Raw genomic sequence first — 19,751 nt, 5'->3', positions numbered from 1 at the left:
CCTCCAAATAATTAAAGGGTTTTTAAAAATTCTCGACTATTGGTGACATTGACAGTTACTTATGTGTGTATCTATCTACACTGCATGTGTGTATGCGGTATAATACAAACGCAGACATCCACAGTCACTTACACACTCCAACGCCGTTCACATAAATGATACCATCTGCTTTTTCTTATCACTTCGCCATTAAACTCTCTCTCTCATTAAAACTAACCAGTGGTTATTCTTATCTCTTCGCCATCAGTGCTCATGGTTGGCTACAGTGGTAATTGGATGTTGTGATACATTCCAACACAAACCCTTGTAACATACCAATAACATAAATAATATTAAAGTTCCCTATATTCAGCATGCAGAAATTTGTATTAGGATTTACTCATAGGGAAGACTGGAATAACCCCGGTGTCAGACGTAGCACAATGCCGCAAATTGAGCTAGGAAGAGGTGGCTTGCTGACTGCCGCATAACACGGTGGATATTCGAACTAGGTATCTTTCAGGTACGAAGCACAGATCATACTGCTGACCTATATAATGCCCTCCGGTCTCTCATATAACCTCAATTGTGTTGGAAGAGACCTAAAGCAACAAACAAAAAAAAAAAAATATAATGCCCTCCCCATCAAACGTCATGGCAATGCACGATTTCTGGAGTGTATTTCTCTAATGTGCAGTCCAATTTCTTTATTACTTTTTATCCTTGTGGAGTGAAGTGACTTGGTTTTGCCCTGGCTGGAATCCTCTGTGAGGGAGATAGATACGAAGTATGTTTAAAATTATGTTTGCCAGTCTTGCTGTACTCGAATAATATTATGAATTACCTTTTATTTGGTATCAAATGAAGCTTTTTAAAATTACCTATTCAACATAAAAAACCAAGTTTCACACACGTCTGCATCTGGTGTATCCAAGATGGTCACCAGTGGCTGTTTGTCCAAGGCCAGATACCTTCTTGAATCTGGTCTTCAACAAACCGTTGACCTTCAAGCATTTCTTTCACCTTAGGGAAGAGATGGAAGTCGATTGAGGCAAGATCAGGTTTTCCAACAGCAATTCCCATGAGTTGCCCACGAAAGGCTTGTTCAAAACTCATTGTGAACAGGTGCATTGTCATGATGCAGAATGACATCTCGTTCAAGCAAACTGGGTCTTTTTTTCGTATTGCTGGTCTTATTTGTCTTTCAGAACAAACCTGTAATAGTTTCCATTAACAGTTTGACCAGGTGGAACAGACCAGTTCAGTATAATGCCTTGTGTGTCGAAAAAAACCAATGTGCATCACTTTCTTCTCTCCTTGGTTTCTGCGAGTCTTCTGTCTGTCAAATCTCCCATCTTCAACTTCCCTGACCCACCTTCTGTCAGTTTGAATTGAAGGAGCAGTATGCTCCAAAACTTTACAAAGGTCTCCATGTATTTCGACAGCAGACTTGCCGAGAAGAGTTGAAAATTTGATAACTTGAATATCGAATATCGTAGCAGAAGTTTGCATCAATGTTTTGTTCTGCCATTTTCTTTTGATTACGCTTGGACAAGGAGCAAAAGTACAACATATTTGCCACTTCACAGGTCTATCTATGACTATGACATGACAACCAATATACTTGAAATTTCTTAGATATGACGTCATGTTGTAACAAATTTTGGTAGTTCCAGTTGCTTATGTAAAAAGTTATAGAAGAGGAAAATTTTATTCTGAAACACACCTCATATCACTGATATGAGTGAGTATCTGTTATGTGAGAGACTTTTCCTCCCTTGTAATCATCACCCTGAGGGACTGTATCAGTATAGAATAAATAACAAAGTGTCTCTTTTATGATGGTAATCCCATGCCATCTGAGGCTTGGGCCCCACCTTCCATATATGAAGAAACATCATTTCAACGAATGTGATTACAAAGATTATGACAGCTGTCTCACATAGAACTAAACAGAAACAGCGCTTATGTGGCAGGAAAAGTGCATGGTGGTGTGCTGACGAAAAGTCAATGTATTCACTTTTCATAAAATGTTTCTTTCATGAAACTTTTTCTCTGGGTTAGGTGTGTACTTTACCTTACAAGAATCTGTGTTGAACACATAACATTATTGAAAATATTCTTTCTCCTTGCCTGTCACTCAATCTATTGTTACTCTTGTGAATTGTTGACTTTAATAAAAAAAAATAATTAAAGAGCTTGTGACGTGAGAGCCCGACTTATTCTTTAGGCCCTGACAAACACAGACTACAAAAACACGCCCAGAGAAAGCTCCATGATTTAGCAGAAAGTCCAGTAAAATTCTCTTGTTGTGTCCCCGAAGAGAAAATGTTTACGATACCAGACACTGCATTGACCTTTTCTTTCTTCTTTTTTTCTCGAATAAGAATAATGCAATTGATGTATCTTCATCTGAAGAATCCATGTTGTCAACAGGAAAGGTTATGTGGAGGAACCTCGGTATAACAGGTCCCCGTTTTTTTTCTCCCTATTTGCCTTTAGTAAAATTTACCGGATATAATAATAGGGGCGCTGAAACCCACTTAATGTCTTCAGATACAATGAATTAGCCCACGTTACGCTCAGGTATGCCTAAAGCTAAAGGCAACACCCTAGTTCATGAATACTTTGTGTACATCATTTTCAGTACGTATAACATTGGACTTGCTGCAGAAAGACAATGTTTATCACTAAACATACACACAACGGTCAGTTTGAAAGTGAGAGATTACAAATGAGAAAAATGCTGATTTAGGCCATTTGGGTTGTTTTACTTGACATTCGGCTATAGCAGGACTCGGTTATAACAGATTTTAGGCTGGGTGGGGTTTTCTGACCTCCTATTATAGGCAGGAAGGCACTTACTGTGTCTTCTATCCCACTCAACATGCTTTCTACCTTTGTTTTGGAATGAGATTACTTGGTTTTGTCCTGGCCCTGGCTGGGAGGAAAACTGTCAAATGTATAGTTACAGTTTGGGAGATATTTTTTGTCTTGTAAATAATGTCTCTTGTTTGTCTGTTTTTAAGGATTTTACGGCACTTGCAACACATTTAGGTTATATAAGCACCAGTAAAAAGGAAGAAAATGGGATAGTAACAAGTTCTAGAATTACAATTAAAGCACCCAAGAGAAAGTAAGACAATAGGGATCAGATGTAGATTCCAAGAGCATACCACCAACGTACTTAGTTTGAGATCACCTATAAATGTGATGATGACTTCCAAACCTGGATTGATACTTGAACATAGAAGTGTAGCCGAACGATACTACTACTACTACCTTTAAGTCTCATCCGGACACAAGCACAAAATCCAACAAAGAGGAATGCACTCAAATGCTTACTTTATACATTGACAATAACAAATATAATAATACATAACAGAGAGATGATTTACAAGGAAGAAAATATCATCTCCCAAAACAATAACTATGCATTTGACTGTTTCCCTCCCAGCTAGGACCAGGACAAAACCAAGTAATCTCATTCCAAGACAAAGACAGAAAGCAAGTTGGAAAACAGATATAGGGGGAAAGAAGACACGATAAGTACCTGCATTCCCACTATGGGAGGTCAGGAACCCCACCCAGTAAATGTCTCTGCTGTACTATCTTTTGTTTTAGATATATGATTTGTAAACATTTGAGTGTGTTCCACTCTTAGTGGGGACCTGTGCCTGTGTCGGGATGAGACATTTAGTTGTTTTAAGGGTTTAATGCGCTTGCAACACATTAAGGTCATATCAGCGCCAGTGAAAAGGAAGAAAATGGTAGAGTAAAAAGTTCAAGAATTACAATTAAAGCACAACAAAGGGGAATTGGTTCGAATAGTTAGTTTGAGATCACCTAGTCTCATCCATACAGAAGCACAGGTCCCCACTATAAGGAATACAATCAAATGGTTACAAATCATATATAATATGTAAACAAAACATAATACAGTGCATAAAAGAGAGATGATTAACAAGACAAAAATTATCATCTCCCAAAACTCTCTATACATTTGACTGTTTCGCTCCCAGCTAGGGTATCCCGCCAGGACCAGGACAAAACCAAGTAATCGCATCCCAAGACAAAGACAGAAAGCATGTTGGAAAACATAGAGGGGGATAGAAGACACTGTAAGTGCCCCCCTACCCCTTAATTACGTTAGTAAACCTGTCTGCTGGAATACTTTATAAAGAGGGGTAAGTCAGGCGAATGTTTTTTGTATTGTTTGGGTTATTTTTTTCATGTTTGTTTTTGTTTTTAAGAGTTTTACGGCACTTGCAACACATTAAGGTCATATCAGCGCCAGTAAAAAGGAAGAAAATGGGATAGTAAAAAGTTCTAGAATTACAATTAAAGCACCCCAGAAAAAGTAAGACATAGGGGAACTGGGGAAAATAGGGATCAGATGTAGATTCCAAGAGCACACCAACAATGCATTTGACTGTTTCCCTCCCAGTCAAGGACTCTGGCCAGGGTCGGGACAAAACCGAGCAATCTCACACCAAGACAAAGACAGAAAGCAAGTTGGAAAACAGATATAAGGGGATAGAAGACACGGTAAGTACCTCCCTGCCCACTGTGGAGGTAGGGAACCCCACCCAGATTTTTTTTTTTTTTTTTTTTTTCATGAAATCATTTCCAAAAAGGTTGCTTCATTTTGATTTACAATATAGTACTGAGAGGGATATTCTGAGCATGTCCTTTTGGTGAACATTCTCTATCTCTCTCTGTGTGTGGCTTTCAAGTTTTACTTTCTGTTCCTGTTTGTTTTTATGTTGAGTTTTAGGTCACTTCACCGCCAGTACTGAAAGGGAGATGATAGAGGAAAAGTTATGGATCTGAAGTTAAAAGCACCCAAAAAAAATATAGTAAGACAAAGGGGACTGGTTCAAACGGGGAACAGAAGATTCCATGACAAATCCATCAATGTCCCAAATTTTACATTACCTTAAAGTCCCATCCAGGCTCAAGCAAAGGATACACTCAAATGCTCACAAAGTACGATAATATATTCAAAACTAGATATGTAAATACTAGTACAAGTGCATAAAAAAAAACAATTTCTGGAAAAATATCATCTCTCAAAAAAAACCAAAAAAACTACTATACATTTGACTGCTTCCCTCACAGCTAAGGATTCCTTCCAGGTCCTGAAAAAAAAAAGCACTCTCAATACAGGACAAAGGCAGAGCAACTTGAACAGGGAAAACAGAATATAGGGGGATAGAAAACACCGTCAACTTGGGTAACTTTGCCTCTTGAATCTTGGACCAATAGCGTGGCTCAGCGGTACAGTCTTTGCTTTGTACCCAAAAGGTACCGGGTTCGATCACCCGTCGATGCACTGTGTGGCCTTGAGCAAGTCACTGCATCCTAGCTCAATTTGCAGCACTGCATTGCGGCTGATGCCTGGATTATTCCAGTCATCCCTTGGAATAGACCCTAGAGAAAAATTTCCCCATGGGAAAAGATTGTTTAGTCTTGTGGCAATTATTTCCTTTGATAAATATTCAAGCATTTTAACGGGTCAATAACTACAAAAAGGCTAAGATTATTCAAAATGATCCCAATTCACAGAGGCTGATCCCAATTCACAGAGGCAAAGTTACCCCAGTTGACGGTATCGCAAAACAGATGTCTCCCCCACCATGGGAGATCAGAATCAGAAAACCCTTTCTGATGGTCTCACATTAGGTGGGGTTTAATAAGTGTCCTGAGTGGATAAGGAATTTCAGTTCCACCCGGGAGACCTGAGCTCGAGCACCATGTCAGCATCAATTTTTTCCTTGAGAAAGAAAATTAAACATCTGTCTATTCTCTGTGCAGCTACGTGGTCATAAATTATATGACATAACACTCACTCTTCAGACTGACGGGTCCAGCAGAGCAGTCGTTGGATCGTTGGAAAAGGCTCTTTACTCACATTCTCTCACCATACTCTCAGATGTAAAATGTGTACCTGGCTCTACTGTCTCTGGTAAAAATTGTCATATCGCCTTACAATTTACTGTACAGGTGTCATATTTCTCATCCTACACGTTAAGTGTTGCTGTTGGCTAGGGACCTCTAGTAAAACACTGTGAGTAGGTTAAGTGGAATCTGCGCTATTGAAATGCCTGTTTTTTGAGGAGATTGTTATTCTCGAGATAGAAGTAGGAAAGAAAAATTTCCACTGAGGATGAATAAAAGGAATATTATTTTCCCTGTTTATGGGTTAGTCTTCAACTATTGTGTGGGGTCATCGAATGGTGAGAAGAGTTTGTCCATTTGCTTTGTCTTTAAGGGTTTTACGGCACTGCCACACATTTAGGTCATTTCAGCGCCAGTAAAAAGGAATAAAACAGGATAGTAAAAAAGATTTACAATTAAAATCACATGAGAAAAGTGAGACAAAGGGAAATGGTACAAATAGGGAATAGATGTAAATTCCAAGAGCACACCGGTGTGCTTAATTTGAGGTTACCTTGAAGTCCCATCCAGCCACAAGCACAGGATCCGATAATGGGGGGACCACACTCAAATGTTTACATTTTACATTAAAAACTACAAATATTACAATACATAACAAAGAAAGGATTTAGAACAGAAAAAATATCATCTCCCAAAACTATAACTATACATTTGACCATTTCCCTGCCAAGGACCCCGTCCAGAGAAAGGACAAAATCAAGTATACTATCTCATTCCAAGACAAAGACAGACAATAAGTTGGAAACCAGATATAGGGGGTACAGAAAACACATTAAAGGGACCTTCCAGCTCACTATGGCAGGTCAATAACCCCACCCAGGTGGTAAGCAGGGGAGGCCAATCTAAGTTGCACTGAGACCAGACAGCAACAGCCAAAGTTATGTGAAGGACTTTTTGAAATGCGAACCGTTAGTTGAAAAATAAAAGAGATTAGAAAGAGAGACAAAAACATTATTTCAAAAATTTATTTCATCACAACAAAATAACAAATTGTGACTGTGACCTAATGAAGAAAAGGTGTTTTTCCATGGCCACATTTTATTTTGTCCTAATTCTCTATTTCAACAAGTGGATTCGAAAATCGTGGGGGGAAAACATATAGATTTGCTTTAATTTTTTATTTATTTTTTTTTTTTTCTTCTTCGCCAAAGACTAAAAAAAATAATGAAAAATGCAAACAAGTATTAGGATCAAGTATATCTCCATTTTTTTCAAAAATAAATTCGAATCAACAATAGGAGAAATATTTTGTTGACATCTATTGACACTTTTGAACTAAAAAAAATTTAATAATTTTACTTTCGCCATTATTCTTGTAATATAATAAATATAGAAAATGACTGCTATAATAAGTGAAATTTGAAGGCCTGAACAAAAGTAAATCTCGTGATTTAACTACTGGTAAGCTGAAGAAATAATCCCATGCATTCTGAATTAAACATACAGTTACACAAAACGGAATACATATTAGATCAACATTATGAGAATAGACAAAGTTTAGGATCCAAATATTCTGATTGACACTAGAAAGGACATCACTTTTGAAAAAAAGACAGTAATGTAAACCTATTCAATTCAAACAAACCCTTTGATTTATATAAACCTATCATCAACTACATAAATTATTTAGTTCTTTAAGGCATCTAATGAAGTTTCATTCAATTTCTAAAAAATTAAGAAATTGAAGAAAACAACATTAATTCGGGAATAATTTTGAGTTTTACATTCTTTTCATTGTTACTAGTTTGTAGGCCAGGATATATATATATATATATATATATATATATATATTATATAATTATATATAATATATTATATATATATATATATATATAATTATATATATACATGTACTTGTATTATATAATCTGGCTGCACCAAAAGGTTGTTTTCATAACATGCACCCCAAAAAATACCCCAATACTAAGTTTTTTGGGAAAATGTTTGTTTTTGAGTATTTTACAGAGCTTGCAACACTATTAGCTCATTTCAGTGAAAGTAAAAAGGAAAATGAGATTGTAGATCTGAAGTTAAAAGCACAGAAGAAAAAGCAAGACAAAAGCAATTGGTTAGCACTGAGGAATTTTTGCGGCAAATCCTAAGAAAATGACCTTTTGGCGAAGCAGAGCAAACCATGAAGTTTGAATACTCTATAGATGTGATAACCATTAGTAACATAAAACTGAAAAATTTAAAAATAAACTGAAACTAAAATGATAGCAACTCAATGCTCGCCTTTGCTCAGGTTCAAGCAATATTTTTAATTGTACCAAAATACTGTTGTTATTGTAAGGAGACTCCACACTGATGAGAATTAGTCAACAATAGGATAAGCCCGAGGCGTCATAGAGACTACACAGCAATTAAACATAGCAATCAAAATTTCATTAGACGTCAATCCTAAAACCCACGTCTTGACACAAAATACAATGATGAATTTATATCTATACAAGACAACCAAAAGCAAATTGTTCAGAATAATACGGAAAAATAAAAAAATAACATGGGTAAAAATTGTCAATAAATAATAAGTTGTATCAACGAAATGTCAACATCTCTCCATCCAAAAAGTATCGTTAAATATTTAAACAGACCAAAGTTTTGCAATCTGAAGTTTTACTTTGTCGTAAAACAAAAGAAGTAAAAAATGATGGCATGAGAAAGCAAAAATCATAATGAACAGAAGAGATTACAAGCGAGCATCCTTCAATAAAAGATCCATGTTAAATTTACCATCTTAAACAACATCTAACTCTTAGATAGAGGATTTCTACTGAGAACAAATGTCATGATGACATTTGCTATTTCTAATAAAGTTTTGAAAGAAAAGAAAATATACAATGCAACCTCTCTGTAATCACATCATCAGGGCCAGAAAATATTATAATGGAGCTGCCGTTATAGCAGTACAACCAATAATGGCCAATGGCAGAGGGGGGGGGGGGGGGGGGGTACCTATAGCTGTATCAACCGAAGCAAAAAAAATGCCATGTTGCTTTTTGTTTGTTTGTTTTTAAGGATTTTACAGTGCTTGCAACACATTATCAGCGCCAGTAAAAAGGAAGAAAATTGGAGAGTAAAGACATTCTAGATGTACAATTAAAGGACTTGAGGAAAAAGTAAGACAAAGGGAAATGTCCCAAACTGGGAAAAGGTGTAGATTCCAAGGGCACACTATCAAGCAGTGTACTTATTGAGATCACCTAAAAGTCTCACCCAGACACCAGCACAAGATCCCACTTGTTAGGAAAACAAGCATTTTCATTGGACTAGAAATTTGGCCCTGACTGTTAATTTAAAGTTGCCGATTACCACCATATCGATCTTTTTATACAGGTTTTTAAAAATTGAAATGTATGTCATCATGGTGTTTTATTACTTATGATAGATTGGGGGGGGGGGGGGGGGGGGGGAATCAGGACTTGGACATCATGTTGCTGTAGAGAGTATATCGTTATAACATGTCATTACAAGTGGGCTGCACTGTACAATTGTTCCTGATAAAATCAATGACCATCATACTTGTATGCAAGAAACAAAATCTAGTTTATACATTCGACAAAATTTATTTTAAAATTTCTAAATCGTGATTTGGCTATTTTTCGTCATTTTATCAAAATACAGTGATTGCAATACTACCACTACCATCTACACAAAACCATCAATAAAGAATCTATAAATGAATTACTTTTACAAATGAGCATTGTCAGAGCCAATAATAGATAAGACAGCAAATGTTGAATGTCAACATTTTGCAAACAATTCAATTAAAATATATATATAAAACATTTCAAGTATACTTATTTTGAAACAATATGGTAGAAGTTGATCATAATTATACTTGAAATGCTTTATAAATAGCTCCTTTTATCAAAAAGTTGAGCACTATTATTTCATGATTTTTGTTTTTATAATTCATATATATATATATATATATATATATATATATATATATATATATATATATATATATATATATATATATATATATATATATATATGTGAATGTCATAAATTTGCCTAGTTCCATTGTTGTCATGACGTTATGTTTGTTCTATTAATTCTATCAAGTTCAAACATTTTAATTTGTGAAACATAAACAATTATAAAATGGAATAGAAGCTTTCATTTAATTTACAAAGACAGGAGATGTAGACATTTTGGGTTTCCCCTGTGCCAACAAATTTGTTTATAGGGATTTTACAGTGCTTGAGACACAATATTAGTATTAGGTCATTTCAGTGTCAGTAAAAAGGAAGATGATAGAAGAAAGTTGTAAATATTAAGTTAAAACACCAAAGAAAAGAGAAGACAATGGTGACTGGGTCAAATAGAGAATAGAAGATTCCACAAGCAATCCATCGATGTGCAAATTTTGACGTTCCATCCAGGTACAAGCAAAGGATCCCTCTAAGGAGAAGATACTCAAATATTTACAAAGTACAATACCTAATAAACAGAGAGCAACAAAATGAAAAGGGAAAACAGATATGGGGGATAGAAGACATGGCAAAAGACCTATTGCCCACCATAGGAGGTCATAAGACCTCACCCAGTTTGTCAACAAAACAAGGTGAATGAGACACTAAAGACTAATGAGAGATGAGAGGATGGCATTAACGCGATTCGGTTCTCATCTCTCTTTCATCTTTAGTTTCTCATTCATCATGTTTTGATGACAAAGAAGAATCCCAAAACATCCAGATAATATCTCTTTGTATATTTAATAGAAGCTCATTACATTTTATTATTGTCACTTTTTTCAAACTTCACTCATTTGCAATAGAACTGAATTATAACTTTATAAAGATGATATTTTATGTGAACATTGTCCAAATTTTTTTTTTTTTTTCTTCAGAAATTTCTCACTCATATCGTTTCTCAAAAATTTTCCTCAATTTTGGACATCTATTACCATTTTATTCTACCTAATAAGGAACATCACAACTAAATTCTAGCCTACAGAACTATATTCATATCTTTATAGTTTTACCTTCTTACTCCATAGATGAAAATCAGCGTAGAGTAGAACACAGAAAATAATAGAAAACAAATCACTGTAAAAACTATCTCCAGATGACCAACAACTCACACCATAAGAAAAAAGCCAAAAGTTTGTGATATCATCTCAAAGCATGTTTTGAAAATGATGGCCACAATCCGAAAGAGAATCAAATTCTTGAGCTCAAACTTTTTGACTTTTTTTCAAACTCCCTCTCACTCTTTGATTTCCATTTGGCAAATCACGGAATGGTCTTATCGTGTATTAAATTATGTGAGCAACTCTAGGGTAATGGTCCAATGTCTCTTGAATCTCCTTTTGAGATATGGCTATTGAAAGGCATTTTGTGACTTCCCAACGATAATTACAATTTCTCTATAATTCTACATACTTTCACAAATTTTTAAAATAAAATGTACCTTAAATATTGAAATGACACTCAGTAAGCTTTAAAGTCTTTTTTCTCAACACCGCTATTCTACAGATTGTCTACTTCAAATAGCTCAGTCCATGTTTATTTCTTTAGCATGAAATAAAGAGCAAAATGTAGAAAATTGTCTACTTGTTCACACCACACCAATAACTCAAGTTCCATAAATAAAATGAGAAATGTGAACCATTTCCCTAGAGCACTTCACATATACATTCAAATAATTGTAAAGATTACAACAGCTTTTAAGTTTAAAAAAAAAAATGAATCTAATAGCACACAACAATGTATAGTCCTCTGGTTCATTCAATATTTTAATGCTTATATATGTAAAAAGTGTTTACCAATATTTATAGCAATGTATTAATGAAAGGATTTAACACATACACATAAATTGTCATCATAACATATGACATACAGATTTATACACACACTCATTTATTCACAATCATATTGTTATGGTAAAATATTGCTGAAATTAATTGGCTAGACACATAATGCAGACTCATATCGTTTAAAATTATTTTTAAAGCATTTTAGCACAATTATTATGATAGGTTTATTCTAGAATTCACCACCAAAACAAAACTATGCAACCTAATATTCCAATTCAATAAAAAAAAAAACGCAGACAGTATTTGCTGCATAAATAAAAATCTATTAAATGTTTGCATTATATTCCAAAGTCATATTAAGAAATAGCAGCAAGGAAAAGTCATATCTGCACCTCCCACCCCCTTCCAAATCAAGTAAAAAAAAATAATTTCAAACCATCATAGTATGATTATTATAGTGATTTATTCCCAACATGTGTCCATCTATCTAGCCAAACATCTTAACAGGCAAAGCTAGCATACTGTGCACTATCTCAATCAGCAGGGCGCTTTTCACCATGTTTCCTTGTGAACTCCTCTGCGTTTTTCAAAAATCTTTTATTGTCCTTGGAGTATTCCTCTGCTAAATCAGCTCTTAAAGGATGGTCTGGTTCCGGTTCGTTGATCAAAGTTAGCAAGGCATAGAGCACTGGGGATGATATTGGAAATGGTTCTAAATCATTAAATGTTCTCTAGTAAATCCTTGAAACATAACTTCAGTAAAAGTGGATTACCAAGCAACGTGCAAAGACGCTAATCTCAAGAATCACAAACTTGTTGGTCACAATGCACAGTTGTCAACCCCCAAACAAAGGAAATCGCTCAGCCTTTAATTACAACTGTAATTGTCTATCTGCTGTCAAGACTATGCCCACCCCCCCCCCCCTCCCCCACCTCCTATTTAATGGACATCACGAACCCATACTGCAAAGCCTCACTCTCTGTAGCATTAAATCCCGCTCACTATCAATTCTTCAACCTGTCACGATTTCATCCATGATGAAATTTAATCATATTTTGTTTGATTGATTTCCTAAATTTGCCACTTTTTGAGGGCGAAAATTTGTTACAGTTAACCAAAGTTTGTTGCAATTAACCAGTGACTTTTATATGGAATTAATTCCGTTTCTTGGGAAATGCTGCGATTATCTAGAGTGGACTGTACCTACCTTGATTTGTTTTTGTAGCAGGTTTCCAGTTTTCCGTATTAATTATTGGCAGACAGACTTGCCCCTTCTCATCTACATTCGGGTGGTAGATTTTTGTTTTGAATAACACTTTGGGTGGCTTAAAAGGGTATTCTGCTGGAAATGTTATCTCAATCTTGAAGGCTCCTTTGTTGTAGGGTGCACATTCCTGTTAAAGCAATATTTGACCATAATTTAAGATCATGAAAAATAAATTTACCATGCTCAATGCATTTCACAATGTTTCATTTATTCCCCAAGTAGGCAATATGGAACCTTAAGATAATACAATTTCAGGAAAAATGGAAAAATGAATACATTGTCTGTTCATAAGAATACAACACATACTAAAATAGTAAAAGATATGAAATTGTAAAATATCCATGGGAAAACAGATAATAATTTTTTTTTTTAATTCCAAGTGGTATTATATTTTGATGAACCATGTGACAGAAATCTAATTTATAGCCACAAATATGAATCTATTCATTAAGATGGAGATAAAATGCAAAATGATTTGATATATTGTAGAAAACTCAAAGTTTGTGTTTCTCTTCATTTTGATTCAAATTCAAATCTAGGAATCCGATTCATCCCAACACAATACTGTTTTGAGATGGTGGGTCACATATGATTATTTTTTTTTATGTTTCTAGAGTCTTATGGCATTTACAAAACTTTTTCGCCATCGGTGACAATGACAATAAGAGAATATTACAAAGATTCAGATTATCTTATTAGATATAAAGCACCTAAAAAATAGTACAATGGTGACAAGTTACACAACGATTAGACATAGATGCAGAGTGATCAAACATTGGGGTCTCCATCAAATGGATACAATCCAAATCAAATGTTTATAAAATGAAAATAATACTAAAACCTTAATATAAGATATTAGGGGGTCCCAATAGCTCAGTTGGTAGAGCACTCGATTCACATGCAAAGGAACCGAGATCGATCCGGGTGCAGCCAAGATTTTTTCTGACCCCCCTCTTCACCCAGCAGGGATTAGGTAGCTGGGTCTGTTAGAACTGGCAAAAAGTACTTTGCGATAGACTAGCATCATATCCAAAGGATAGCAACCAATTGCTATTATCACGTATCACGCTATAGAAACCGGGATAAACTCCGGCTCTATGGGCCTCATAGCTCCGAAGGACTTTAATAAGATATTACTCCACCCTTAATGTTGAAAAAAACTGCAAATTTACAAAATATTTCCACTCATTTTATTGGCTTGAATAAAGGGGTTGAAAAGACACTTGATTGGCCATTTGAAATAATCTTTTGGTGCTGAATACAAATCCAAAGCAAAAATTGGGAATTCCAAGTGATATATTTTGATGATGAAGCAAACATTTTCTAACATGATCACTTTAGGCAACTTGAATTAATTACAAAATAAAGACTTTTGCAACTCACTGATTACAAATCTTACAGTGAGAGATGGAATAAAGGTTTCCTCTCATGATTGATTTATTAAATTCAATGTTTTTAGTATGTATTAAAACACATTTGCAAGCTTGTGGTGTTAAGATGTCTGCTAAAAATAACTCAATAGACCCAAAGAAAGAATCTTTTAATATACAATGGAGAGGTGGTTCCAATAGTGGAAAAAATAATATCTTTCACAAAAATACAAATCTGTCTATATCCCTCCAAACAAAAGACTCCAGGCAAGGACAATGTAAAACTGACCAGCCTTGGACTGTCAATATTACCCCGCTATGAAAATAAGTTGAGGTGGCCAGAATTCATTGGATACTTACTGGTACAACTAAGCATTGCCATTGTAGTAAATTATTCTCATCTACCGAGATGTCTCTGATGGATTTCTTGTTTTCTGCTCTGAGCTCCTGTAGTTCCTGGAAAATAATAAAATATAATAATGTGAATTAATTCCCACATGAAAAAGTAAATTGAATCTTCTTTGGTGCGAAAAGTGTAATAGTTCCAGCAAATATCAAATCTCAATTAAATACTAAATTTACAGGAGCTAAATGGATGGACATTAATGCTGAGTGGTACCAAGACTTGAGTACTGGTAATAATAAAATAGCGGTACTGACCTTGACTGTAATTTCTTGAGAGAAAGTTTTCTTATGGGGATACTTAAAAGACAAAGATTATGCTACAAAACCCGCTACAATCACTGAATTGAAAAGAGCCATTTAACATCAACGTGCTCAAAAACCAAGGGCATTGTTTCAAAATGTGTGTGATTCCATTGCTTGGCATTGTCAGTAATGTCTAGATCAAAATGGGCACCAGTTTGAGAACAGAAGGTAAAAAAGCCATAAAATTTATTTTAAAAAAAAATTGAATTAAAATTGAATCCCATGTTTACAAATATGTGTAATGCAGAGCTGCCAACCCCATCTGATGAGAATGTGTACAATGGGATCTCAAAATGGGGGAGATTTCATAAAAATGGGTACAATCCTGAAATCGACGGAAACTAACCATTGTGAAAGTAAGAGAAAGGTATACTTACATAAAGTCACACCACACAAGCTCAATTTCCCAAGACTATAATCCAATCCTTTCAGAATTCTACCTCCCAGCATGAAGATCATAATTGGTAAAAAAAATATATGAATATCCACTTGGTCACCGAGGTTTCTCAATAGGCTAGTAATAATATGAATTACAACTAAAGAAAACTGAAGTGACTCTGTTCACTGAAAATGGGTACAATCTTGGGGAAAATGCGTACAAACGTACAATCGCTGAAAATGCGTACAATTCCACATTTTTTGCAGTAGGTTGGCAGCTCTGGTAATGTACATTTTGCGCGTGGGGGGGGGGGAGAGAAAAGAGGTATCAGTGTCATTACCGACTATCAGTCTTGGAACTGACCAAGACTATGGGATTGACCAGACAGCTTGTGGTAATAAGAAGATAGTCTCATGTAGTGGGGTGATTGTGCAGAGTGTTTCTCATTAGCATGGTAGTTGAAAGCTAAGTAATATCAGGAAATCCCAGTACCATAGTACTTCCAATGGTGATCTTGAGCTTGTATTATGAGAGAAATAGAGAGTGAGGAGAGAGGAGAGAAAAGAGGTATCAGTGTCATTACCGACACTCAGTCTTGGAACTGACCAAGACTATGGGATTGGCCAAGCAGCTTGTGATAATAATAAGATAGTCTGTGGGGTGATTGTGGAGAGCGTCTCTCATTAGCATGGTAGTTGAAAGCCAAGTAATATCAGGAAATCCCAGTACCATAGTACTGTAATGGTGATCTTGAGCTTTCATTAACGGCAATTTCTTAGAATAGAGAAAGCATCTATTCGGAATTTGAAGCCATACTTAATACTGCTCAGGTAAATCATTAATTAATCTGTAATGTTTATTAGTGATCATTTCTCTCTCTGAAAACTACAAATTTTAAAAGATCAAGATTGCAGGCCTGCTCTACAAACCTCTTCCCATTAGCTACTGGCAAAACTTTACAACATCCACACCTTTGGCCAACTCCTATCACGATCATCAAATCATGGCGTTATCTCACCTCAATGATTCTATGCTAAAGCTGGTCTTAACAGAAAAAATATCTGAAAAGGTGTGCATGCAGGCTGATTTTTGGGGGTGTTATTTTATTTTTGTTGTATTTTTCTTTCTGCTTTGTCTTGCACTATTTCATACATATACCTTTCAGATATTTATCTTACACCAGTGCCTGCTCCCTAATTTGTCACTGATATATAATCTTAGAAATAATTATTAGTGTCATCCTCAGCATCGTAGTGAACAGATTTGCATTGCAAATTACAGTTAGTCTTTTTGGAATCCAGCTCTTCTGTGTTTTTATGCATATGTATTATTTCTTCATAAAAACTAACTCAGTAAGATTTGAGTATTTCTGTTGACCTGCATATCCAAAAGATAAACAGAAAAAATAAGACACTTTCCTGCGGCACATCTTTGAAGGACTCAATATTGCTCTCAGAAGTTTGATACCAGCAGGAAAGTTGTTCCATAACCAGAGTGTATTAGTGTTTTTGAAAAAAATATAAGATGGTCAACAGTGTATGGAAAAGTATCAAAAGTCAAAAGTTTGACATCCCAACAGCTTAGTTTGCATTTTATTTCCCTTGAAAAATCACAGAATCTCCCTCCCCGACCACACATGATTTTTCACTTGTGGTGCTGTCTTCTTCCATTTCCATATAAAGGGTTGTACCACCTGTCTACTATGACATGACTCCACAAACAGTCATCCATCGTTTGGCCATTCATCATTCCCTCTTGTCAATTTTGATCTTTCATCTTGACTTAACACTGGATAATTTCTAATTTAGTTTCATTTTCAAAAATGAAAATTCATTCTCTAGAGATTCCAAGTTAGAGTAGCGTAGCTAGAGAGACCGTTGCTTTAGTCTTTAACTCAGGCTTACTCACATGGTTTTCTTTACTTTATCCACGATTGCTCCCAGTTCAGGGATATGGTTATATTGTCAACTGAATGGCCCCAAAATAGTAAAATCAATTAATAGTAAACAAAAATGTAATGAAAAATAGAAGTGAGAGTGAGAATCAAGAATGAAATTGAAATGACGGATTTCTAAAAATAGCCAGACCGAGGCGGTGACAAGACAAGGTACACACCTAGAAGTTTGTCAAATTCGATAAATTTGGGCAATAAAAACCACAAAAACTATAAGGGATTCTGTAAAATAATGTAGGTGATTATAATGGGAATTATGTATACAACCTTCTGGAGTCGTCTGGTCGCCGCCATTGTTATCTTTATTGAAATATTTCCTTTTTCGGCGAAGTGGGAACAACAGTGGGTGAACTGTAGCTTAGAGGCCAGCAGAAGTTGTTACCGGAAATCATTATTTCAAGGCAAGGGACACAACTGTGAAATTTAAATAATCTAAATGTGCAAAGAGGCCAATTATTATTATTATTATTATTATTATTATTATTATTATTATTATTATTATTATTATTATTATTATTATTATTATTATTATTATAATCGTCATCATCATCATCATCATCATCATCATCATCATCATCATCATCTTCATCATCATCATCATCATTATTATTATTATTATTATTATTATTATTATTATTATTATTATTATTATTATTATTATTATTATTATTATTATTATTATTATTATTATTATTTATTATTATTATTATTATTATTATTATTATTGTTGTTGTTGTTGATATTACTATTATTATTATTATATTATTATTATTATTATTATTATTATTATTTTATTATTATCATGTTCTGTATTATCATTATCTTTATTATTATTATTATTATTATTATTATTTATTATTATTATTATTATTATTATTATATTATTATTATTATTATTATAGTAGTAGTAGTAGTAGTAGTAGTAGTAGTAGTAGTAGTAGTAGTAGTAGTAGTACCAACGTGAACTAACAGATGTAGGAACTTGATGATAAGTACACATCTGGGCCAACGTTTTATACAATAATATTTACTGATAATATTACAAGCGAATTGAAGCGTCCCATGAAGATACATACAGTCATCTTATTATAATATAATATTATTATATTTGGCAAATTTTAATTTTAGCAATACTAAGGCCCCGAAACCACTGAAACAATCGTAACCAAAATGTACCGGTATTTACAATTGACATAAAGATTGTTTGTGTGCATTCATTATACAATTGATTAGAAATCGTGATGATTTTGTCGAAAAATCAAATATGTTTCGTCAAATCCCGTCGAAAAAAGACGCCATCATTTTTAGCATGAGGTTTGTGTGTCAGCTTTCCGCTTAACGAGTATGACAATGAGGTTGGAGTACTTGCATTGAATCGATACCAGTTTGTGGTTCATCTCATTATTTTGAATCCATTCAATTTCTTAAAATTTATATAAACGGTTGCGCTTTAACATTGGGAAAGAATTCTACGATAAGTGAACGAAATAATATATAAGATATTAAATTAAAAAAAAATATATCTCCGTCTCCAAAATAACAAGCTCCGTGGAATTAAGCAGTAGATTTTTGACAAATCAAAACATGGAATTTGTGACACACCTTCACACGTGGTCGGACAAACATAGTTGGTTGTTTATAAACAATAACTTGAATGAAACCAACCTCTGTCCGATCATCGTTATTGTTTTTATACCGCTAAATGGGTGGCTAGTTATCACACAATTTTCTCGATCATATTATAAAGTTTAAGTTTAAACATAATTTTATGTGTTGGTTCTCTTGATCAAACAGGAGAACAGTGGGTATTTTATTTAGACACATACTACCGATAGTATAACCTGTGTAGTTTGTTATGTTTACCAATCACCGCCATTGTTTGCATGGTTATCTAGGTGTCTTTTTAACCAGTAGATTTGTGACCAATCTAAATATGGAATTAGTGACCACCCCTTCCCCCCCCCCCCACCCCTGTTAAAGCAGCAGTGATTTGGTAGTTGGATATATTCGATCTGGTGAAGAGGACTTTGCGATAGCTAGCGTCCTATCCACAAGCTAGCAATCAATTGCTATTGTCCGTTTCATGCTATAGAAACCGAGGTAAACATCAGCTCCATGTTCTTAATGGCTCTAATGGTTTTAAAAAAAAACAAAAAAAAAAACAAAACAAAAAAAAACAAACAAACAAAAAACCAACAACATTCTATCATGACATAGCTGTCTGGCAGGATCATGAATAGAACAAATGTTTACAGGTTGGGTATATCGTCATAATATTATTATAATATAACTATTAAAAGATGCGGCTATCTGATAACCGTGCATTAAATAGCATCCCTTTTGCATGCTCTAATAGAAAGTAGCC

The 19,751-nt window shown here is 34.6% G+C and overlaps 1 protein-coding gene across 1 annotated transcript; it reads right to left on the bottom strand.

The window, feature by feature from the left end:
• Positions 1-9,983: 9,983 nt before the first annotated feature.
• Positions 9,984-17,784, bottom strand: LOC144968651 (ubiquitin-conjugating enzyme E2 L3-like). The gene is made up of 4 exons (XM_078907203.1): positions 17,654-17,784; positions 14,706-14,801; positions 12,916-13,102; positions 9,984-12,395 (listed from the first exon to the last, which is right to left on the bottom strand). The coding sequence occupies exons 1-4, from the start codon at positions 17,678-17,680 to the stop codon at positions 12,241-12,243; spliced, it is 465 nt and encodes a 154-aa protein (XP_078763329.1). The 5' UTR covers positions 17,681-17,784; the 3' UTR covers positions 9,984-12,240.
• Between the last annotated feature and the right edge of the window lie 1,967 nt (positions 17,785-19,751).

This window comes from Berghia stephanieae, chromosome 3 (genome assembly GCF_034508935.2).
Source record: "Berghia stephanieae isolate SIO BIC M18660-M18661 chromosome 3, UCSD_Bste_1.3, whole genome shotgun sequence".
NCBI lineage: Eukaryota > Metazoa > Mollusca > Gastropoda > Nudibranchia > Aeolidiidae > Berghia > Berghia stephanieae.
The sequence above is the reverse complement of the archived record's forward strand: the minus strand, read 5'-3'. Positions and strand labels throughout refer to the sequence as shown.

What these genes read in the sequence shown, in the direction of transcription:
- LOC144968651 (XM_078907203.1), bottom strand. Translation starts at nt 17,680, where the DNA reads ATGGCGGCGACCAGACGACTCCAGAAG. An exon ending in CGACCAGACGACTCCAGAAG is followed by an intron (nt 14,802 to 17,653) that starts GTTGTATACATA and finishes ATTATTTTCCAG; the next exon opens with GAACTACAGGAGCTCAGAGC. An exon ending in TGCTACAAAAACAAATCAAG is followed by an intron (nt 12,396 to 12,915) that starts GTAGGTACAGTC and finishes TATCATCCCCAG; the next exon opens with TGCTCTATGCCTTGCTAACT.